The following is a 25,202-nucleotide window of genomic DNA, read 5'->3' on the forward strand; positions in this document are numbered from 1 at the left end:
AAGCTGATGTGCTGTTTTGTTTGGATAATTGAGGCTATTATAATTTCAGGATGAGCAAATGCGGAACAAATTCCCATTTAAATAAGACTAAGAATCCTTAAAACTTTTTTTTTAATGACGTGGCATATGCAGGCAGGGATCTGAAAATTAAAAAAAAGGTAGAAAGACAACACTGCTTGAAGAAAGAAAAACGCATTAAATGATTGGGTATCTTCTTGAATGGGATCAGCATCGTAATCTTATTAAAATAAACGTCATGGCTATAAATAGCATGAATCAATTTAATGACTTTGAGGTTCTGTCTGCACCCAGGTCAATCTTAAAGTGCAAAATTCAACACAGGTTTTGCAGGTAAATGAAAAAGGTAAGACTTCCCTACTTTGACAGGAGTGAGTTACATTTTTGCATCCAATCTCTTGATGCATGGCTCATCTATGGCCTAAGATGAATCTAAAATGATGTAGGACGTATTTACAAGCTAAACTAAGAGCACATCTAGTGAAGCGTGTCCTTTTAAAGATGGCAGGATTCCGCTATCCGAAGCCTTACGAAAACACAAACAAAAGAACTATACACAAAGATCGAAACACATGAAACAGTCACCGTAAAAATTTTAAAAAAAAACATAAAATTGATGAAAAGGCACATTGTGACTTGATCTACTTCCAATCATTTCATCAGTCCACATCACATTCACAAGCCTTTCCTCATATTAAACCACAACCACCTGAGCCAATATAAACTTCTATTTACATTGCACTACGCTTTACGACATTCCAAAACTCTAAATATCTCATTTGTGCTTCCCACATTAAGTTCTACATTTTTAAAGCTGAAAATTTGAAAGACAGTCTTTGGATTTCTGAATCAAGTCCTTTCAGGCGCTGAAGTTGGTCAAGAGCATTATAGAGGACGTACCTCCATCTAGTGGCTATTTTCTTTCATTGCAACGACTCGTTGGGCATCTGTGCTTCTGAATGCTGCTGAGAAGTTCTCCTCAGCAGGTTGGCAGGTTGCAACTGTTACATCCTGTAATCAGTTCCATTTACTGCAAGTACTTCTGAAGGTTCTGCCTTTAATTTCCTTTCTTTGATTCCCATTCCTGCAAAAAGTCAGAAGGCAAGTGGTGTAGTTATTACACAACACATTCATTAACAGAGAAAATAATACAAAAGTTGAACCGCATAACCTAAACATCAGACATAGTGTTGAAAAATACCTTCCACTTGACAATGGCATAATTTTTGTTTTTTGATAGTTCATATGGATCTAATCATTTGCATCATTTGCTCACTGTAAGCAGAAGTGCATCCAGGGAGTGAAAGCTACCTTTGCCTTCTGCATGACAGTTCCTGACGATGAAGCATACACAGAGGGCGGTCTCTTGCGCATCTCCGCAGCACAGTTTACTGGTAAGGTGTCACTGTAGATATTATGTGTCTTCTTTCTGGACCCCTACAGAAAAGAAACATGTTGTAAACAAGGATGGGTAAAGATAAATGATCCTCCATTTTAAATACCTTGACGGGAGGGACAGTTTCCACAGGGGCACCAAGAACTCCACCTGCCAGGCTTTTCTTGAGGTTTTCTTTGACTTGGGACAGTCGCAGTTCCAGGTCCACTTGCGCTGCTTCTTTAGCCCGACAAGCTTCTTCCAGCTGGGACACGCGCTGGTTCAAGAGGACACATCTCTTCTCTGTCCACACACATAATCATATCGAATATTTGAACCTTTATCATTCAAGTGGGATAATTGTATCATTTAATGTCACCCTAAAGCATTAATCATTTTCACTATGGCTTGTCCTCGCTTGGGTCACGGCTCACGGGTAAGCTGAACTGAATTTTGGGCGAGACAGGGTAGCCCCTGGACTGTTCGCACTCACATTCACACCTCTGAGTAATTTAGCACTGTTCACAAAATGAGATGTGTAAATTAGTCAAAGAATCTGGTGCAATGATAAGCATACCAACATCTCACATATATTAACGCTGTGGTTGGCACTGTCAAACATTTATTAATGTAACACTTCAGGGCGCTATGACCTTAGAAGAAATTTGACTTATTTTTAATATCATAAATTATTACGCTAGTAAATCTCCTTTAGAATCAACCCAATCCAACTCAACTTTAAAGGAGGTTTAAGGTTGAGTTGGATTGGGTGTATCCTAAAGGAGATTTACTACCATAATAATTTAGAGTGTACAAGCCACGCTAGGCAATACTGATTTATATACAATTGTCAATCATTACGTGTAAAAAAAAAAACAATTACATCATTACTATACTGATACTGGGCTTGAAACCATCACAATAAAACATTGGCTATTCAATTTGAGGAAATTAATAAATCAGTGAGGAATGCTATGTTGTTGATGTTTCCTTTACCCCTGCAGGCAAATTGCGTTCCCACTCACTCTAAAATAATCTGGGTTTGAGGGGGTCAGACAGCTGGGTCAGACCCATTCGACATGCAAGCTTTTGCAGGATATCAACCTCCAAGTTCAAGCAAAGCTGAGCAACTGCACGGATATGATGGCCAAAACAAAGAGATTTTTCTTTACTTTTGATCTTTTTTACTTACCAGAAGCTGTTTGCAGCTGTTCCTTTAGCTCTCGTTTCTCCTGTCGGAGGTTTGAGAGGGTATGCCGAATTCCCTCCTTCTCTTTTTCCAGCTCTTCTTTTGCTTTCAGGTATCGCTTAGCATCCTCCTCCGCTCGTGTTTTCCCATACCTTCCATACTGGTTGTTAGAATCTGTGATGTCAGAGATTTCAGGTGAGAGGTAAAAAAGAGAATTGTTTTATCTTTGCTGACTCATTAACGACTAACAAAGCAAAAAAAAATAAAAATCCTAGGAATCCTCTTCAACCACAGTGTTAAAATGACGACATCATATGACACATACAGAACACACACACACACTGGTGTAAAGGTCATAAGGCAAGACAGCGAATCTAATGCGTCTAATAAATCTCGTGTTTCATCCTGAAGCTGTCAAACTAAGCGTGCTCAGTCTTTCTTTGAAGTATCGCAATGTCAGCGCACAGGCCTGAGAGAGAAAGAAAGGACAACGCCAATATCATGTTGCTAAACCCAGAATGCTCATCTCAATTTGTGGGAGAGCAGCCAAGGGACACAATGACGCACATGGGAGCGGCCAGTGGAAAGTGGAGATGCTGGATACTGGACTTTGAGCCAGATAGAAGCTGACATTCTATTTTATGACAAAAGAAGGGATTGGTAAACACCAGAGAGTGTCATCTGGGATTATGATTAAGATATAGCATCTGTAAGACATCTATGAGGCCAGCAAGAATTGTCAGATGAGACAAATGTTGGACACATTTACATGATAACTTAGTAAATAAGGTTCTGGACAAATTTTATATGAAGATTCCAGCTCAAAAACTGCTTCACCACTGGTCTTATTCTAAATCTTGTGTAGCATACTACTACAGTAGCGGTGCAACCAACACAGTTTGTCAAAAATACATCAATCTTGAGCAAAGAAAACAAAACAACAGTGATGAAGTTGGACAATTTAGATACTTTGTCGTTTCGGTGTGAAATGAAAAGGAATCAAAAACATCCAGTTATTTGCCTTTGCAGGCCACAAAAGAGCAAAGTGACGTTTTTTAAATTGGTCTGTTGAAAACTGTTTTGAGTTCAAATCCTTTAAACTAGCCAGAAGCATGGCCATGACCCATGAATGTTAGTTTGTGCGGGAATTCGACCAAAAAACACTTACTTGAACCTGTTCGTTCGAGGGAGTTGAACAATTTGTTTTTTTCAGAATCCCTGCTAGACAAACTGGATTGCCACTTGCCTTGATTCCCCCACTGCTGCCGGCAGCTCTCGATAGACTGCTGTAGAAGAACACGGGGAAGGGAGGGGTGAAAACAAAAAGTTTACATACTCATCAATGTAGTGAACCCACTTTTGGATTTATTGACTTCTGACAACGGAGGTGTGTCCAAGTGTGTGTGGGTGGAGGCGGTGAGAAGCGTGTGTTTAAACTCATGTCAGTAGACTGATGTGAGGAGTTTAAAGGCTGTTAAACTGCAGTGACCTTCTTGTCACCACTATGGAGGCTGTTTGTCCTCACTCCCATAAACACACACACACGCACGCACACACACACACACACACACACACACACGAAAATCTGAATCATGAAACATTTTAGTGTGAAGCGAATTCGTAGTTACTTACCTTTTGAATAAAAATAATCTATATATGTAGTTACTTTTTGAATATAAATAATGATATGAAATTTTTTTTTCATGATATTCCAGCTTATTCTTGTTTCAAAGGAAACTTGCGCTCATCTCTGTGCATGCAAGACCAACCTGAACATCCTCATTTGGGACCTCGTCATATGTTCTGAAGTCTGTGTTACTTGCGGAGGACGTGACCCATCTACATAAGTAGCAGAGAGTGGAGAAGAAATGATGTCTGCTTTAGGTGAAAGGGTCTCAAATGCACCCACTAAAACTGTCTCACTCACAGGAAGGAATGGCGAGCAGCATTGCGAATATTAGCAATGGTCTCCACGTCCACGCAGTCGTAATGCAGAGACTCGGGATCTGTTGTGGAGCCGGTTTCTGCCAAGAGAACCCCGAGCCATCTGCCAAGGTCCTCAGAGTTGGCTGCCTGGAAATAAGCAGAACATATTCAATCGGAAAGGGGCCACTTCTTTTAAACCTCAAGTAGGTTGGAAGGTGAACAAAAGCTGCAGTCAAACAAACAATTTTCACCTCCAGAGCAGCCAAGGTGGTGCTTGCTCGTAAGATCCGGAAGGCAATGGGATGCTTGGGTCCCAGGCCTGGCACCACTTCACAGCCATGCAGTGGGAGGGAAGGCAAGGAGGTCTGATGGTCGCCTCTGTCATGGTAGAAATGCAGGAAGCCTCTGCACACACAGCACCAGTGCTCCTGCCACTCTTGGTTGATGAGCACTGACAGATAACCTGAGCAAACAGAAATAACGAATGAACTCCGAGTCATCGCAAAGAGAAACGTGGAAGCAGCCACAGACCTTGTCGAGGGTCGGTGTAGGCTGTTCGAGAAGTCTTCTTCTTTGAGAAGCTGATGATACGTGTGATCTTTCGACCTGCAGCTAAGGCACCACGCTTCACCTTACCTGCTTTGAAAATCAAAGCATTGGAGATGCTTTTGTTTGACATTTGGAAACAGTACTTGATTGGAAAACATTCACTGATGAGAGATTTTTAAATCTAAATTCTAAATAACACCCACACAGTAAAAATGTCACGTGACAATAAGCAACCTTTTCCTGATGATCTTTAGGATGACACTTACTGGGACATGTTTCATTCACGCAAGGGTATGCAATTTGACATTTATTTACTGCTGAATTTTAATTACATCAAATTACATCAATGTGAAAGTTTTTCGATTCTATTTGGCCAAAAACTTGCTGTCCAGTTTTCAATCTTGTTGGTTTCTTTGTTAGAAAGAATAATAAGTAGAACCCATGCATTTTCTATATTGCATATCCAGCGCAAGGTCATGGCAGCATTGAAAGGCAGTCATCTGAGCCCTCACCCTCAAAAACAAAGCTTCAATGTCTCTCATATCATCAAGCTTTACATTGTAAAGATACAGTAGATCTGAGATTTTGTAAAATCCCAGTATTGACCTTTTGGCCGGGAAGTTTATCATTCTTATTGAGTTATCAGCAAGAGGCAATTCCCACAGCCTGCTGCATCTGCCAAACCTGTTAAACTGAAAACAAAACAAAACAAAGCAAAAAAGAGGAGCTCCATACACATTATACTCACTATTTTCTCGGAAGTTCTCCCCCGTTGATACTCCAACATCTGAATCTGAATTGTTCCTTTCTGCAGATAACCTCTGGGAAAGAGCACACATGCACCCAAACAAATGGATTTATTTTCTGAGACACTTTTCTACTCGATGACCCAAATCTATTTTAGAAGCAAGATTGTTATTAGATAGCATTCCAGAGTAATCTGGTGTTAGTGAGCTGTGCATGGGCACAACCAACAACTCCAATTCCTGTTCCACTTGTCCTGTCTCTATAAAGTATGTTTATCTCTGGGTTCCCTCACTTTCATTCTTTATCTTGCTCACTGTCCACCATGAACACATGACATCAGAAGAGAAACACAAACACAGTATTTTCCATCTGCTTTTCTCCCCTCCCTTCCTTGACTTTAATTTATGGTGGTATCGGTGAACGTTGAAGAGGTAGTACTCAGTCCAACACTGACTCACCCGCAGCCCTATTATTGGCGTCTTAGCAATCACTAAGATAACACATCTTGCCTTTGCTCTGCCAATCAAACACAGGTAGTGCTGTGTTTTGACATACAATCGATTAGGAAAATTGATGGTGTCAATACAATTGCTGCTTGCTGCTGACTTTTTCTCACCGCAGCTCAGAAAAGGAATGATAATATGTGGGTGTAAATGACAGTGACCATGGCCTTTTGACACACCTTGTCAAGTTCGATTTTCCTCAGAATGACGGGGGACGCGGATACCTCCGACCCAGTGCATTGGCCCTTCACCTCTCTGATAACCTGCAGGGATAATTGTCAAAGTCAAACAAGTTCCACCCTGTTTTTCCAGGGGCTGTCAATATGATTGACGGTCAACATTATTATTGTATTCACACTCAGGCTGGCCAAAGCAGTGTATGCCAACTGGAGTAGACAATCAGAGTAAACACATTTAGTCATGTTGCAGTTACCCCGAGCCATCGCTCCGCTTGCTCTTTGCTCTGCACAGCCAGAACCAGAGCATCTCCGTTGGGTAAGGTGAACCGGAGTTCATGGTTCTTCCGTTTGCTATCCTTGGGGGCGTAGACCACAGTGCATTGGGGCAGCAGCAGGTCCACGTAGGGACATGTATCCTTGGAACTCTTATAACACTGCCGATGATACATAAGAGAGATTATAGTAAAATGTTCTTAAATATTGGAACCTCACAGCCACATCATTAGGTACAGCTCTAATTAGATCTAACAGTGGCAATTGAGAAGTATCAAATTTAACAATAATCCTGTTATTATTATAACAGTCTGTGGCCCATACTACGTAGAACATGTGTCAATGAAATACACATTGCAAACTCCAACCACAACAATAATAGCACATTCTTCAAGTTCAATTCAACACATGCGTTGCATCGTAAAGGATTGTACTAGTTGTCGCAATGTTCCACCCGGCCTTGTTTTTCTGGCGTTTGCTCACTTGTAGGGGTGTAAATCGTGGGTTTTGTCACGATACGATATCATATCGATACAAAGAACCACGATACGATATTTGACGATATCTTAAAGCCTGCTGTGATTCATTCACGATACATCACGATATAGTGCTCCACGATCGATATTTTTTTTATTTTTTTTTTAAATAAAAAATATAGAACAATATCCTGATTTATAACAATTCATACGCAAAATCAACAAGGTACTGCAAACTCTTTATTTAGGAAATTACAAGAGTATTGTAGTATACAAAGTGCTTATTTTAACACTGAACTTTATCAAATTCCTATATTTTTTCTCATATAAGTAAAGAAAAATGAATATTCTTTCTTTTTTTGTAATACCATTAACTTTAAAGTGCATTACTGAACTATTTATTTACAATCATTTTAATTGTCCGTTGAGCCATCTTTTCTTTGGAATCCAAAGTGCTTCCAAACGAATGACTTGAAGCCCAAAGGGGAGCGAATTTCCTCGTCTTCTTGGACACTAGCCATAGCACCAGCCCAGGAGCCGCGTAGTTGTCGGCTCCCCTTTCACGTGCCTGCTCTGCTCACAACACAACACGCCGCGTACTGCTCCCGGAAAGAGGAAGCAAGCAACAATGAACTGGATTTCAAAATAAAGTCGCGTCTAATGTCCGAGGTCAAACACGGCGATATAAATCGATGTTTACGTTTAGCATCGATGCCAATAAATCGTAGAGCATTATATCGATTAATCGATGTGTATCGATGAATCGTTACACCCCTACTCACTTGTAATCGATTCTCTCGTATAACCGTGAGCTGTTTGGCCCACTGGCCGAAGCGTTTCTTGCGTAGCAGGAAGGCACAGATCCGACAGTCCCTGGTTGGGGGCATGGAGCTCTCATCTGAGGGCCACTGATGTGTCAGCTGCACACCGGGACTCCTCTCTTCCTCGTCTTCCTCATATGACTCATAAGAGCTACTCAGAGCATCAGAATCATTATCTGAGAGAACAAAGGCAGAGTACGCTATTTTTTTTCTTTGAATTACATTTGGATGCCGGTATTATGTATTATTAATTTACAGGAGTTTTTACGATGGGAGATGATGCGAGTAGTTGGGTAGTTGTTGTCTGCATCTTCATATCCATCCTCTATAGAGGTGGGAGGGCTAGGTCGAACTGAAGAAAAAAAAAAGGATGAATTAATAAAAAGGCATTTCACAATTGCTACACCACATTTCTTGAAACTCAAAACTGTTGGTTCACATGAATGGACTAAGTCTGCCTATTATCAACTCCACATAAACTGCTTTGAACTATATCTATTGATTTAGTTTTCTTTCTTCCAAACTTTTCACCTTTAGTGTAATGTGTTTATCTGTTCAATAAATCAAATCAAATGAAAAATATTCAATAATATATGTTAAATGTATCGATTTATAATGTTTGAGAGCTTACTGGAAAACAGTCAAATGCGACAAGTTGAGTCAAGAAGTAAGATGTTTACCTCTAGCGATGATGTATTCAGGCATCTTGCCCGGACTGAGTGGCACTGCCTCCTCATAATAATCCTCAGGAGGAGGTGTTGTGGGCAGAGGGGGAGGAGAGCCGGCTGAATGCACAGCTGAGGAGTCTCCACAGTCCTGAAAGATGAGACAGAAACATACGGTACATCTTAAATGTCATCAATAACTATGAGCGATTTGTTTGTTCCCCACCAAAGGAGCTATTTCATCAAAGAGAAACAGAGAAGAAATGCTTCCCTGGGTGGAGCAGGCCCTAAATCTCTCCTTACCGTGCGATGAACATGTGGGAAACCCCGCAACATGGAATACATTGTATTTTATCCCCTCAGGCCTCCTTAATCATTTACACATCGTAATCTTTGCTCACGTAGTTCGTTTTGGAAAAGAAAGGCTGGAAAGACTAGCATAGATTTTAAATGATGTGGAAAGTCACACATCACAGCCTACATGTAGAAAAGTAACCCAGTTGTTATTTGAAACTTACATTTGGATGTACAAGAAATTAGGTCACTGACCTGTTTCAAAGTCTCGCTTTGTGCGTCTTTTTCTAGCTTCAAATCGTCCGTAACATCCTTTAGGTCTCCAACTTCACAGTCTGGAAATGAAAACAACTCATGCTTAGAGGTGAAGTCAACCCCTACATTATCTTTGTAATATGTTTTGTGCAGTCCAACTAATCGAAACACAGTGTTCTGAATAATGTTTCGTTTGTGGAATATGAATAAAAATGGGCAAAATTCACCCATTTTTATCGATCTCAGGGGGCAGCCATTTTGCCACTTGCTGTTGACTGATAATGACATCGCAGTTGCCAAAAGTCTCAGGTCACAACCAATCACAACTTAGCTACAGAAAACTGGTGAGTCATGATTGGTTGTGAGTAGTTAGTAGTACATGTAGAACATATATTTGTAAAGAAAATGTTGGGGTTGACTTCCACTTTAAATACAAAAGTAGGCCCTATGTACTGTAAAATTACTGAATAAAAACGCACCAAACTTGTCAAAGAGTGACTCCACAAAGCTGGTGCCATTCCTGTACACTGCTGAGTTCACATAGATATAGTCTGTTCCCGAAACTGGAATAAAGAAGGCTCAGTTAAATACACTGCAAAGTATGCATAGGTTTCTCTCAAGGTGTCTTTTTATTGACCTGATGGTTGTATCTGCTGCAGGAGGTTCCACACTGAAGTCTTCTTCTCCTGCGTTGATGAGCTCAGAGTCTCCTGATCCAGCAACTTCAGGAGTGCGCTCAGCTCACTCACTAACTGCTCCATTGCTGTAATATCGAGATGAAATGTCAGGGTGAAATGAGATTAAATATAAGCAGAGGGCAAAGGTCGGGCACAGATGTCTAAACAAGCATTCAATGCATGCAAGCTGCTTCTCTTTACTTCACAGTATATTTTGCTTGTTTAACCCTTAACCCCTCACAATCTGTGAACATCTCTCTCTTCTGAGAAGAGCCAGACTAAACAATACACGAATTGAGTGACTGGACAGATGTCTGCAAAGCAATTCCTCATTAAAATAGAGAAAGCTAAAACTGGAGGGAGCAGAACAAGTACCGTTTTTTTCCATGTATAATGCGCAAATTTAACTAATTTATTGTCCTAAAATCTGGGGTGCGCATTATACATGGGTACAATTTTTTTTCAATTTCTTTTGTTTTTTTAAGAAAATCATGGTACAACAATTTTTGAAGAAAATCTTGTCACGGATGGAGTGTGGAAAGGAAGAGGGCGACCAAGTGCAGCTTGTACCAGGGTTCATTGGAGGAACTCAAAACACAGACTTGGTAAACTAATATAACTCTCTAACAAAACCAACAACAGGACTGACCGACAAAGACGTGGAACAAAAAGACAGGGTGACATTACCAAAGACAGGAACAGAAACCTGTGTTATTGTCAAATATTGTTTGTTTTTTAATCTCCATCGCGGACTGGACGTCATACGGAGGCAGTATCACTGGGCATGCGCACTATGGATCCGATGCGAATAGTCCTCTTCTCTTCTTGACTGACAATGAATGTGATAGTTTAATACATACAATCAGCAAATAACAAAATACGTATTACAGGTAATATTTTATTTCACAACACTTTGCCTTGTTCCTTTCGTCTCTGCTGTTCACTTCAAACACGCTCCATACGAACGCAATAGGGGTGTAACGATTCATCGATACACATCGATTAATCGATATAATGCTCTACGATTTATTGGCATCGATGCTAAACGTAAACATCGATTTATATCGCCGTGTTTGACCTCGGACATTAGACGCGACTTTATTTTGAAATCCAGTTCATTGTTGCTTGCTTCCTCTTTCCGGGAGCAGTACGCGGCGTGTTGTGTTGTGAGCAGAGCAGGCACGTGAAAGGGGAGCCGACAACTTCGCGGCTCCTGGGCTGGTGCTATGGCTAGTGTCCAAGAAGATGAGGAAATCCGCTCCCCTTTGGGCTTCAAGTCATTCGTTTGGAAGCACTTTGGATTCCAAAGAAAAGATGGCTCAACGGACAATTAAAATGATTGTAAATAAATAGTTCAGTAATGCACTTTAAAGTTAATGGTATTACAAAAAAAGAAAGAATATTCATTTTTCTTTACTTATATGAGAAAAAATATAGGAATTTGATAAAGTTCAGTGTTAAAATAAGCACTTTGTATACTACAATACTCTTGTAATTTCCTAAATAAAGAGTTTGCAGTACCTTGTTGATTTTGCTTATGAATTGTTATAAATCAGGATATAGTTCTATATTTTTTATTTAAAAAAAAAAAAAAAAATATCGATCGTGGAGCACTATATCGTGATGTATCGTGAATGAATCACAGCAGGCTTTAAGATATCGGCAAATATCGTATCGTGGGTCTTTGTATCGATATGATATCGTATCGTGACAAAACCCGCGATTTACACCCCTAGAACGCAATGCTCTCGTATCAGACGCTTGCTCGATCACCTGCTCGTTTGCTGTCACAATGTACCCTACACAAATCCGAAACATTTGTTGCGGCTCCGAGTCACGACGAGGGGCAAGTTTTGGTTTCCAAGGGTGTTTTTATTCCTCTTCAACTTCTCTCCCATACAGAGCCGCCTTTTTCACATGTCCGCACGTCACTTTCCTCTCTTTTCATTTTAACCTAACTGATCGCGGTGGTGCCTTTATGGGCAGTCGGAGAAATCAACACCAACAAAAAAAATACATCCAGCCTAGTTAAGACCATACCAAAGACTATAAAAATGGGACCCATTGCCTCCCTGCTTGGCACTCAGCATTAAGGGTTGGAATTGGGGGGTTAGATCACCAAATGATTCCAGAGCGCGGCGCCGCTGCTGCTCACTGCTCCCCTCTCCCCCAGGGGATGGATCAAAATCACACGGGGATGGGTCAAATGCAGAGGACAAATTTCACCACACCCAGATGCGTGTGTGACGATCATTGGGACTTAAAAAAAAAAAATAAAAAAATTTGGGTGCGTATTATACATGGGTACAGGCTTTTTTCCAGCATTGACATGCCATTTTTAGGGTGCGTATTATACATGGGGGCGCATTATACATGAAAAAAAACGGTAGTTGAATCCTCTGACCAAAAGAAAGCAACATGATTATTAGCCAGCATCTTGGAAACATGGCAAACCAAGTCGAATTTTAATCAAACACTGATGAGGCAAAATTAAAAGCTCTGGCAGTCTGCCGAGATATGAGATCATGGCAGGAATCACAGATTAGAGAGCACATTTATGATGCAGCAGCCAAGCTTTTCATTTGTAGACTTGATCTTTATCTTGAAGTTGGGCGATGTTAAGGCATGCATGCACAGATGACATCATATGATGCTGTGAGATGCTCTGCTACCCGCTTGTGGAAAACAGAGCTACATTTCAACCTATCTCTATTTTGAATCCTTTAAATTCCATTGTACTTCGGTGTCTCCTCACTGTGGCTGGTTGTCATGGTGACAACACAACACATAAAAATTTCAATCCAGTGAATAAAGTCTAATAAAAAGACCACAGATGTTGTTTGCACACAGTGTTGCGTGGTAATGATACAGGTGAAGATTCCTTCCTTTTAGCAAGTCTCCATCATTCACATCTGATGTAGCATCAATGCCTTAGTTCACTCAAAATCCCAAGTAGACATATATTTAGGTACGCGAGTGCACTCTCATTTGCTCCAATAGGTGAAAAAAAGTAACAAAAATGTGACAGCTTGATGCGCCCATACCATAACCACTGAGTAACTACGACATTAAAACAGAGACCTGTGTTGAGTTGCAACTGTTAGCTAGACTTTACACACTTTATACTTTACGCTCAATCTGTTCAGCAAATTACTTTTTCACAATGCTTTTCAATTGGCAACAACTATAAGAAAATTTGCCTGACATGATGGGATTGGTGGTCTTTTTTTTTATTTTTAGGGCAGTGATCGTTAACAAAATCCTGATCGTGCAAAGACTACTGTGATTTTTTTTTAATAATCTTGTCAATCAAAAACTCAGCATCTTTGTAATGTTCTTGTTAAAATTCCACAGGTGTACCTAATGTTGCAGCCAGTTGGTGCCACTACAAAACTGATAGCATCTGGTGCAAATGCCTCATTATTCCCACAACTCAACCTGCTGCAAGAGCCAATTTGTTTGAATTCCTGTGTTATCTGACTTGATGCTAGACACAAGCAAGTGCTACCGAAGGCAACGCCTCTACATACCCCTGACCACCAACGAGTCGTTTTGAATGCTTTCCTTCGACAAAGTTGCGTGCAATTTTATCGTCACACCTTTTTGACAATTGCTTCAGTCACTGCTACTGCACCTCCATAACTCAAAGCCCCCTACCATCAGCCACCAGCCATACCTCCCTGCTACCGGATTCATTTTCACAGTCTAGTCACAATAGACTTGCTGAGCCATGCATCTTGTTGGGGTCAGCCATCGGACAGTCTCTCAGCTAGAAAACTTTTTGTTGGGAAGGCAGCCATAAGGTAATAAGACCTGCAGGCGCACACACACACACACACGCACACACAAACACACACCCTTATGTGGGATGATAAATAAGTTCAGCGTGTGTGTATGTGCAAATTTGACGAGTGTATCATTAATGCTTTTGCCAGTTGTCAACAGCAATGTATTTTTGTCAATGGTTTGAGAAAGCAAGATGTTCCCACCCTGAACAGCAACAGGCATACTTTCCTGAGGTAGGTCTTCCTTTGGGTTGAACAATGGGCCATGGACGCTCCAGTCAAAATGCAAATAGAACTGTGTCTACATGCTAGTAACGTGTGTTTTACTGCTCCTGTAAAAGCATTTCCTTCTATTGTACTAAAACCACACTTGCACTCCCTGTAACGTTGGCATGAAAAAGTGATTCATGCATGGATCAGCCGCTTTGACCTTGCTCATTATGACGCGATTCACTGTGCAAGGGGGATTGGGAGGCTCATGACTCGGATCACTTGGCCTAGTGAAAGCTGTCTCTTTGCCAAATGTTCCAGCTGTTTAGATTGTCGCTCTGGGTTGAAATTGTGCTTCCCCTAACCTTGGAAAGAATGAAAAAAAGAACATCTATGCACATTGTGATTCATTCACTGAACATTTAGACCAAAGTCAGCACAAAATCAAATCTAGTAAACTAATAGGTGCTACATTGACACAGAACACCAAAACCCTAAGAAAGCGAACGTAAGAATTACCATTGAATCCAAAGTCATATGCCTCTATAACTCTAGGGGTTCGGTAAGTTGGTCTCAGGGGTTCGGCAGAGCCTCCACTGCGGAGGTCTGAACACACCTGATTTATAAATTCGTGATAACGCATATCTGAACTGGTCTTGCAAAGGCAACAGCAGAAGTCACACTGATTTGGCTGGTATGTCATTTGAGGTGAGTTCATGCATTGGTTTTATTCTTTGAATAACTCTATAACAACTCTATGGTAAATCTCAACTGAAAACAGCACATGTTTATTAAAATTTGCGACTGATGTGTATTTGTATTTCGGAGCACCCGAGGAAAACCAGAGTGAGCCGTAGGGTTACATCTTTTATTTAAAACGTGTACAACGCTACATCTTTTGCCAGCCTGACATTTTTGACACTTAAAATATTTACAGGATGTTTTGTACTTAAAATTGGCAGCATGGTAATGTTAGCCCAAAAAAGAAGAGTCATTCTTCTTCTTGCTGTCCCGGCAGGAATGCTTGGAGCTATTCAAAAGCTTTAGCCTCTGTCAAACATTGACTTCCTCTCACTTGTATGACAATTGCTGGTAAACACCACACACATTCCTCACCTTGTTGATAGTGTAAGACTCTGCAAAGTGCAGCCTATGAATAGAGATGCAAGCGTAGACTTTTTCTTTTTGTCTAAAGCAATTCTGCAAGGATGAAGGAAAGAGAAGCGGGGGAGGAGGTTGGTGCTGATTTGGGAATTGAATCCCGTCAGCAAACAGAACACCTGTGCTAACATACCCAACAAACCTCCTACACATACTGCAATTACACAGACACACGCATGAATGACATTTGTCCTAGGTGACAGTTCAGTCATTCAGCAGTTTCACAATATTGTTGCGCATACTCCATCTAATTACAGAGGAATTTGGTTACACAGAGACTCTCCCAAGTTTCCCAATTAGTTGAGGTAAGGCGCCAGTCACTTTCACAATAGTGCAGCATTACTAAAGCACACACCAAGCAAACACCACGCACCACAGTTTAGTTCAGTTCACAGTTTAGTTACGTGTTTGGAGACTTAACACTTTCTGGTACCTTGCAGTTATGGAAGCTAAAGGATGGATCGAGACACACTGCTGTCAGTTGGGAATTGTTACCTCTGTAGGAAAATGAGGATAGAACGGCCAAAGAACAACTTTAATAATAATAAACAAGCACATGCCAGGAAAACTAAAATTGATGACAAAAGCAATGCTAATAAAACAATGTAGAACGAGAATCATGGACACAATGAGGAAATTTGATTGGTGAGGAGACTGTTGACAGCAAGAAAATAGACTGTAGTACGTACAAACTGAGAAAACTGAGATGTTGATAATTGGTCCAACTCGTTATCAACACTTATTTAAGGAAACCACACAGGGGTGTCAAACTCATTTTTTTCGCAGGCCGCATTGTAGTCATAGCTTCTTTCGGAGGGCCATTATGACTTGTCAACCCAACTAAATGTATGAGCACCTCATATTATATACAGTAAAAGCTACAAAACAAACTGACAAATAACTCATTTTCAAATCAGTTAAAACTGGTCAAATATAAAAAAAAAGATATCATTAAAAGTGAAGACAATTTCCAATTCTAGTAATGACACACGAATTTGATGCACAATTTGTCTTCACGGGCCACATAAAACGATGTGGCGGGCCGTATCTGGCCCCCGGGCCTTGAGTTTGACACCTGTGCACTATAACTATAGATAACCGTACTATCACTCAGAGCGATAATGTAACTAATCTCGGGATAATAATTGACCAAACGCTCTCCTTTCAAAAGCACATTAAGAATATAACCAGAATTGCGTTTTTTCACCTTTGCAAAGATTCGTCCGATCCTCTCAACCGGTGATGCGGAAACTATTATACATGCGTTCGTCACGTCGCGCCGGACTACTGTAATGTATTATTCTCTGGTCTTCCTAAGTCCCGCATCAAAAGTCTACAGTTAGCACAAAATGCTGCTGCAAGGCTGCTCTCACGGACAAGAAAATTTGATCACATTACCCCAATATTAGCCAACTTACATTGGCTCCCGGTCCATTTAAGATGTGACTTCAAGGTTCTTCTATTAACCTATAAATCACTGCATGGCTTAGCGCCTTCATAACTCGTCGACCTAGTTGTTCCTTATGTTCCGTCTCGTAACCTTCGTTCGCAATACGCTAGTCTTTTAGCGACACCGAGGGCCAAGAAAATGTCTGCAGGGTCTAGAGCATTTTCTATTCGGGCTCCAGAGCTTTGGAATGCCCTACCAATGGATATTAGAACATTTAAGACACGTTTAAAGACACATTTCTATGATATGGCCTTTAACTAACCTGTAGTGGCCGATTCGACTGGAGTTTGTTTTCTCTCCCACTCCACACCCAACTCCACTCTGGCTTTCTGTTTGGGTTTATTGTCTTGTTTATCACAGTTCGATACACGATGGGGGGTGGGGGTAAGGGTTGTAGGTGCTTGTTTTTTTTTTAAATCATTCACTAGTTAAGATCTTCTTGTGTTGGTCTATTACAAAAAACTCGGGGCCTGATCGATACGAACTTTGTAAGGCCGATGCCAATACTGATATTTGAAAGACAAATATACCGATTACCAATTAATTGGCAGATTAATTCTGAGAATACATACCAACTACGTTAACTTGTTTTTTTCTTGTCACTTCCAACAACTATATGAATTAAAGATATAACATTTGACTGTTTTACAAATACTTTGCCTTTCAATATTTAATTTCTAAACAGAGAGAAAATTAGGGATAAAAACATGCAAATAAAAATAAGTAAATAAAAACATTAAATCTATGGGAAATTATTTAACTAAACTAAGAAAAAAAATCTATTCAAAGTCAAAAAGTCAAAGTCAAAGTCTGCTTTATTGTCAACCTCTTCACATGCCAAGACACACAAAGAAATCGAAATTACGTTTCCACTATCCCACGGTGACAAGACATAGTACACGACATACACACAAGCAAACAACACAAAATAAAAACAAGAAGGCACAAACAATGAATAATAAGAGTGATGAATAAATAATAAATAAACAAATAAGCACCATTCGTCACGGATGTAGACCCATATTCCACCTCCTCGCGATTTTCCCCCTTTTACAATAGCCCGGTCCGCCCGATTCATAAATGAGTTTAGAAATACCTCTGGTCCACTGGTCTGCAAATTGGAGGGAGCCAAGTGGAACAGGTGGAACAACATAAACAAAAGGTGGCCAAAAGAAGCACGCATTTTTAGGCAAACATGACCAAGTTTTTACCATGTTCAAGTTCAAATTCAGAATATAAGTACTTTTATAAGAGACTAATAGAATAATCTGCCAAATTTGGGCCGATGTTGATTATTTTGAAAAGATCTCTAATTGCATTGAAAAGTTCATATATTTGGTGGGAACATATCAGCTCACTTGTTTGCCATTTTGATGCTAAAGTTAAATCAATAACATTATAGATTTGGCCCCATCTGGTGGCACCTCAGTGTCAAGGATATTGAAGTGAGATGATGCTTTAGCTCTTGATTTCTGAATAAATTATTAAAATCAGCAACTGCTCATAAATTGTCATCCAGTGGAATTCCTTAAAAAAACAATGAAGTACGCATAAGTAAAAAAAAACTGTACCCTTAACCTTAACACCAAACACAAGTTTGACAATTCAACGATTTCTTTCTCTGTTGAAGAAACTTTGCCCTGTGGCTGAGACAGACCTTTCGGACGCTGAGCAGCTCATTTCACAAGAGAATGTTGTTTTAGGACTTCATTGCATCCTGCCCAAATTAAGGATACATTCCGCCGGATGCAATCAAAGCAGCCTCAGAGACTCCTCCAAGTTTCACAATTAGCAGAGCCCCCCCCCCCCCCTTGTGTTTTATGCCTCATTTCAACTTCTGTATACATAGACTTTATGTGACTGGGGGGCAAAATGCTGCAATTTTGCTTCATCAATCCAAAAACCACCCTTGTGGCTTCTCACTATGCATTTTGGCAAATTCCATTGTCATCAGTTATTTTTGTGACCACTGTGATTTTTACTTTCTTTAATGACTAACAAGAATTTCATCTATGCGGGAACATAATTAAGACAACTTCTACAATAATTCCAAGAAACCCTGCGCAACAAACAAAAAAAAGACAGATTATGGCTTAGAATGTATTAAAGTTCTGCATTACAACGAAAAACAAAGTTGACCCCAGAGCATTGCATGCACTGTAAAAGCTTCTCAATAGTTTGTAACAAAAAGGTCCACATTTCTTACCCTTTATTCAGCTTGGAATACAGCATATAGAGAGCATTAGGCAAAGCTTACCCTCTACAGCAGTGGCTGAGAGTCCAACCATGGTCCCAGATAACAGAGACGTTCATTCATACAACTAGCCGATAGTGTGAGAAATATTCCAGAGTCAAGGCCTGGCTGTTGTGTCGGTATCGCTGGTGGAGGTGAGCTACAGCTTGCCCGCCTGCTGCTGAAATCACAGTCCCTCCTCTCCCTTCCTCCCTCTGATCTGTTATCTCTACACTCCCTCCCTCCATCTGCCCACTTCTCTTTTCTTTTGGGGGGCAGGGGAGCTGCTGTGTGTGTGTGCGCACCCAGGATAGTCTCTCACTCATGAAGACTCAACCAGTTATTTGTTTTTACTTGTTTTATTAGTATTTGCAATTTTCTCTCAGCCTGTGTTATTATTTTAAAGTACAGTAGCCAGGCCCAATCTGCACTTTGACATAAGAACCGAGATATGTCTTATTTTGTTAGATAAAGTTCTGTTCCAAGTGATGATTTCGAATTGAGATGTTTTTCGTCTGTTGAAGGGGAGGCAAGTTGGAACTTTTCAAAGTTACTTCTTGCCTTCAGGCAGACATACATGCTCCGACATGAGGAAACACGCCTTCATTGACATCGGCACAAAGGTGACAGTCAAAAACCCTCCTCCAGCACACAACAATAAATAACCTCAACGACCACTTTTTACGCATACTTTTACCCTACATTTTTGCCAATTATCAAATTTGCTGCAGAAGTCAAAAACTTTCACGAGTGTTAACTGGCCACAACATTACATGTACCTCCCGTGATCCAATAAGGTTCAAGAAAGAAAATATTTTGGGTATTAAAGAAGTGCATGACATCATTCTGAGCACTGAATATTTTTCCCCACTTCAGCAAAAGGTTGACAGAGACCCATTTATATCACTTTCCCCACCCATCTGAAGAATACTGTAAGCCAATTTCAGATACAAAGTCCTCCGTATACAGTACAGTACTCCCTCAACTGGATATGATGCATTTAAACTTTCAACAACCTCACAACTACAACAAATCAAATAATCCTGATTTAGAAGAAGATAGTTAACGGCATTCATTTTCTCAACTCACATTTTTCTTTTGTATCAAACCACCTGTCATTTCAGCGCAAACAAACTATTCCACTGCATTTTATTGGGACCGGAGGATAGTGATAAACAAGGGACCCACTAACCATATTATTATGTAACAGGTTAGCATCATGCTTGTAACCAGTACATAAAAGCTACCATATTCACCTATCTATTATGTTGGTTTAGTCGACCAAACCTTCATCTGCCCCCTGGACTTGTAGGCATAAATACAAATGCCGCAATAGCATTTAGTGAAATACAGTAAATAATGGACTGCTAATGTGTTCATGACTTAGGTGTCCTACAAGTGTCCTAATTTCCCTATCAATAAAGCGGAGCACTTTTAAAGGCTTGCTTGGATCAAATTTGGTCCTGATTGACTTGACTTCAACTAGAGCCCTGACCTCAACCCCATAAACACACCTTTGGGTTGAACCAGAACAGTGATTTTCAGCTAGTAAAAAGTGTTTCAGGAATCCTTCCGACAGGATAAACAAAATCCCACAAATACACACCTAAATCTTCCACAGTGTCAAGAAGAGCGGAAGACTTTATTGAGGAAATAAAAGCGTACTGGCAATGTGTCATATTTTTACTATACTTACTGTTGTCCTTTTCATCCATTGTTTCAAGAGCGTTACAACAGTTTCAGCCTCAGAGGACCTCGAATGACCTTTGATCTTGTTTTGGCAGACTGGGAGAGGGAGGCAGCCAGCTCAGGCACACAAAGAGTTTGCAAAGAACAAAATGGAAAATGAAAAACAACTTGGGAGAGAGCAAGGGGAATTTCTCACCGAAAGGCATCAGTAATAATATACAGTATAAGGTTTTCACCTGTTTCCAATTTCTTCTACAAATCACCCTAATTTGTGTTGAACGTGACAAATACCAGACACGCCCTGATAAACTCAGTTATGGTATTTTAAAACTGCTCCACGTTGTGACTAAATGTGACCTCTGCACCCCAGAGTAAAGCTGTGAACTCACACGATGATGGATGCCAGAGGAGGGACAGCAAAAGCAAACTCGGCCACAAAACACACTTTACCTTGAAGACTGACTGGGCACACCAAATGTCATGTTTTTGAGTCATACTAAGCAACTCACAATACCAAACCCAAGTCTGACAGTCCAGAAGCATCTCCCTGGGAGAGCTATGTCTAATGAAAACGGCAGGGCTTTTCTTGGAAGTCCCCCCTCCTTCCTTATTGTCTTTGGACATGGAGGACAAACAAACATTCTCAAACCTGATCAGACATGAAAGAGCGCTGCAGGTCCAAGACTTTGGTGCTGGGGTCTGCAGGATGTGAACAAAGCTTATTTTCATGAAAAGGCACAGCAGAAGTGCACTTTACTTTTTTACTTTCATGTCTTGTTCGGATTGCTTAACTCAGATCACAACCCAAGTAGGACAAGGTAACATTACAAGAACACCAATCCTTTATGCGCTGCATCCTATAATGGGGGGGGGGGGGTTCTGGATTGCCAGATGTTCTTTAAAATTGCAAAAGCTGTGCCAACAATGCTTTGTCTCACCAGCATGTGCCACCAGTCCACTCCCAGTGTACTCTTCAGATTCCAGGCATTTCGCAAGAATGACGGCTCTCATCTCGTGGCTAGACGACATGTCTGGGCATTCATGGACTGCTGATACAGTACATTCTGCTGCCTTAAACCCAACGTATTTTTAAAACACGTTTTTATCCCTTTCATTCTCTCTGCCGGTCAGAAGTCGCCCCCAAGGACTACATGAGTGACCCACAGCCCCGTTCGAAAAAGTAGCTCACCGGTGATGAGAAATTGTGATTTCCTAGGATTAAAACGTTCATTTGAAAATGTAAACCGTTGGAAATATTATTAACAAAATGTCGCGTAGTGATGTTTATCTGTTTCTTACCTTGTTAAATCATTGTTGAAAATCTATTGTGCGTAATGGTTAACACGATCAGTGTCTTTGTGTCCTTGAGCTATCCTTACCCCCTTCAAGAAAAAAAAATCCTAGCTTTGAAGCTTCGCCAGTGGTAAAGAGTTTAGTCATTTTTCACTTTATGCCATTACAGTTGTACATTTTATGGAATCGATCAGTCAGTTAAAGTTTGTAAGTCATCCAACATTATTGTGATTATTTTACTGGTCCTGAGAATAACAATTTTAGCTTGAACTGAGCACACTAACTAATCTGAGTAAAACGTCCCTGTCGTCGAAAAGATAGACTACTCACAGTGACACAAATCAACAAAGAGTTTGTTCATGTCTCAATCCAGGAAGTAAAAACAGTATTGTTTCTTGTCCAGTCTGGGCTTGCGAATATTCTCCCATCAACTTAGCATTTTTCCCAATGTTTTTTATTCATAGACCCTCCAAACATGCACAATAATCTAATTAAGTTACTTTTATTAGATTTATGTTTTACAAAATAATGGGGTAAAAATGCTATCTTTCAAAAATGGAAGTGCATTGTAGCTAGAGCGGTCCAAAGCCACAACTGGCCGATCACACACTGCATCAAGGCATTTTCAAAATTAAAAAGTGTTTTATCGTCTTGGATTTCAATGACATTCCCAAGTCTCCCGAAATATCAAAATATTAATATTTTCACGACAGACTTCTTGTTGGTGAATCATGCTTTCCGTGTTCATTCCCAGTTTTTGTGTGAAAGGTATATAAGAAGGGGAATTAGCGTGGGAGGAAAATGCAGAGCATGAAAAAAGGACTTCCTCGCAATTGATAGATATTTACATAACAGGTGATTGAAAATGACCTATTTATGTCTGTTACACCTAATCTTGTTTGGTTCACTTACACTATAATGAGCAGTCAAATGAAATGTTTTTTTTTTTTTTCTCCACCCAAAAGTCTATTTTCATGAAGAATGATCTTAATGAGTGAATGGACCTGAATGATAGTATGAAAGCTTTTTAATATATGAGATTTGCTGCTTGAAAAGTGACAATACAATGTATTTCAATTATAACTGATTGACACTTGCATCTCACTTCTCTTTTAAGATGTCAAAAGAGCCTCTGGCGTTTACATTCCACGGCAAAGTAGATAACTACCACTCTGTTATTATAGTTGGTACTTTTCTCAAGAAAAACATTTAGAAGGTTGGGTTTGCTTCTGATGCAAATGTTTGTAGATGTGATTGTTTGAATGTGCAAAAAAGTAGGAAAATAAATGGTTATACAAATGTGAATACCCCATATAAAAAGTAATTTGTTTTATCTAATTTAAAGAAAAAGAATGTTCTCTATGATTGACTGGCAACCAGTCGTGGTTGTTGTCTGCCTGTCTGTCACCAACTCTGAAAAGGATAAGCGATCTCGGAAGTAAATATGATGAAAATATTTTTGTGAAAATACAAAATGAATGAATGAAATACACAAAACAAATATAAATAGGGTTCTATATAGTAATTAAAACATTGCATCATCATTTTGTTAAATTCCACACTTGTTTGAAATATATGGATTACATCAATAATTCTTAAAAAAAAAATAAAAATTAAAAGGATACAACCCATTTAAATATATCAGAAATTTTAGCATGGGAGAAAAAATAAAAACCTTTCCACCCACCCAAGCCTTTAAACTGCAATTTCAATTTACTCCAACTATTCTTATATCAAATAATCTAATGACCTAATCATCTGCTTTACATCCAATAAAGGAGACACAAATCTCCATGCTACGTTCAATAGTCCCCCTGTCATAAACAGTGAATTAAATGGAATTCTTTATGCTGCTAACAATATGATAGACATTTGGACTCACCAGATGGCATGTGCAGGGCCTCTGTGCTGCCTATGGAGATGGTCTTCCTCCTTCTGTTGATGACATCACATATCACCTCCGGCCTTCTGTTTCCTCTTCCGGTCAGCTGACGTGCATCCATTTTTACCGTACTGTCTCTAGTGACCCTCGATCCTTTTCGAGATATAACTGAATGTACTTGTTTCTTCTGCTCTAATTCAACAAAGTGACAAAAGAATAGTATGAGCAATTAGTGTAAGGCTGTTTTTTGTTTAGCAACAAATCCCCACTCATAAGTAAAGTGCAGTACCTCCCGTCATTTTTTGAATGGGAGCTTCATGAATGGGCGTAGAGAGAGCTGTGGGTGTTACTCAACTTTTCGACAGATTGCAAGCACAAGCAGGAGGTAAGCATGTGATGCAAACATGTGGAACATGTTTGGAAAAGTCGGAAGGATGTACAAATTAATGAGGGAAGGGGAGAAGTATGTTCTTCCCACTGTTTTTATTATACTCAGGAAGATGCTTGGGGTTATCATAAAAATAGAGCAATGATCTCACACTGAGTAGAGTAGAAGCATGAGAATATTGTGCGCTAAAAGACAATTTTCATCTGAAATGATTGACAACTGAGCCTCACCTGACTGTTTCAGTTCAAGATTGAAAATCAGCCTCTGGCATTTACATTCCACTCTTCAGAACTATTGCTTTAGATGGAAAGGGTTTCAGTTTTATTTGTAGGCATTACAGCGAAAGGTCGTGGCTAAGTGGTGGATGCTTCATGGACAGGGCTGCATTTTTATAAATTTCATATCACGAAAGTGTGGTACTTGTTGAAATGATTACAAAGATTGTTGTTTTGCCTGATTTTGAAGTCATACTTTGTAAAATGAGTTCATTTAATCCACATTTTTGAAGATAACGCCACACAAACTAGTCAAAATAGCTGAAGCTGCATCTTTAGCTTCATCTTCGGTCATTGTTACATTCTTACTTTAACTTTCTGTTCGCTACTTCAACTTGCAAACCAAAGCAGAGAAGGAAAAGCCAGTCTCTGTTTGGATGCTGTCATGCACATTTCACCGCAGCCGATGATTTTTTTTTGTTTGTTTGATCTCTGTGCACCCCGGTACCAAATGGCCTTCGGATCAATGTTGCAGTATAACATTTTAAATAACAAATATTCAAACAAATGACGCCTCAACACATATAAGTTATACTCAGAATTCAGCAAAAAATTTGTTACCAACGATCAGCTTTGCGGCAAAATTGTTATTTGTGTCTTGTAATCAAATCTACATGACTATCTGTATGCGTGCCTCACATTGCCCTCATTGGAGGCCAAGACATACACAACAGAAGCAGTGCGTAGACCTTTGAATTAATAAAGTGAAACAATCCCAAGACTTGATTTGATACCTTCCATCTGAGTAATGACTGTATTAGACAGCAAATTATGATTATGTTAGAGCTTGCAATGCTTTAATATACAGCAACAAAGTTTTCTATTGTTTGCTAAGTGGCAGAGTTCCCTTCCTTAACTCCAAAAAAGCCGCTTCTACTCTTAATGCCCC

The 25,202-nt window shown here is 39.9% G+C and overlaps 1 protein-coding gene across 10 annotated transcripts; it reads right to left on the reverse strand.

The window, feature by feature from the left end:
- Nucleotides 1-94: 94 nt before the first annotated feature.
- On the reverse strand, nt 95-23,802 carry afap1l1a (actin filament associated protein 1-like 1a). Of its 10 annotated transcripts, none has more exons than XM_037261664.1 (19): nt 23,651-23,802; nt 9,908-10,033; nt 9,750-9,833; nt 9,271-9,350; nt 8,737-8,872; nt 8,313-8,408; nt 8,018-8,232; nt 6,741-6,920; nt 6,487-6,570; nt 5,806-5,878; nt 5,040-5,144; nt 4,760-4,971; nt 4,510-4,655; nt 4,352-4,421; nt 3,751-3,865; nt 2,586-2,756; nt 1,521-1,696; nt 1,330-1,455; nt 95-1,102 (listed from the first exon to the last, which is right to left on the reverse strand). In XM_037261664.1, exons 1-19 carry the CDS (start codon nt 23,769-23,771, stop codon nt 1,076-1,078), a joined length of 2,343 nt encoding a protein of 780 aa, XP_037117559.1. In that variant the 5' UTR covers nt 23,772-23,802; the 3' UTR covers nt 95-1,075. The 10 variants fall into 10 exon arrangements, with proteins under 10 accessions (XP_037117559.1, XP_037117558.1, XP_037117560.1 ...); XM_037261663.1 differs by having other exon boundaries at nt 5,040-5,147; XM_037261665.1 differs by having other exon boundaries at nt 3,751-3,868; nt 5,040-5,147; nt 8,325-8,408; nt 23,651-23,801.
- Nucleotides 23,803-25,202: the final 1,400 nt, after the last annotated feature.

The sequence above is a fragment of the Syngnathus acus genome, chromosome 10, assembly GCF_901709675.1.
Source record: "Syngnathus acus chromosome 10, fSynAcu1.2, whole genome shotgun sequence".
NCBI lineage: Eukaryota > Metazoa > Chordata > Actinopteri > Syngnathiformes > Syngnathidae > Syngnathus > Syngnathus acus.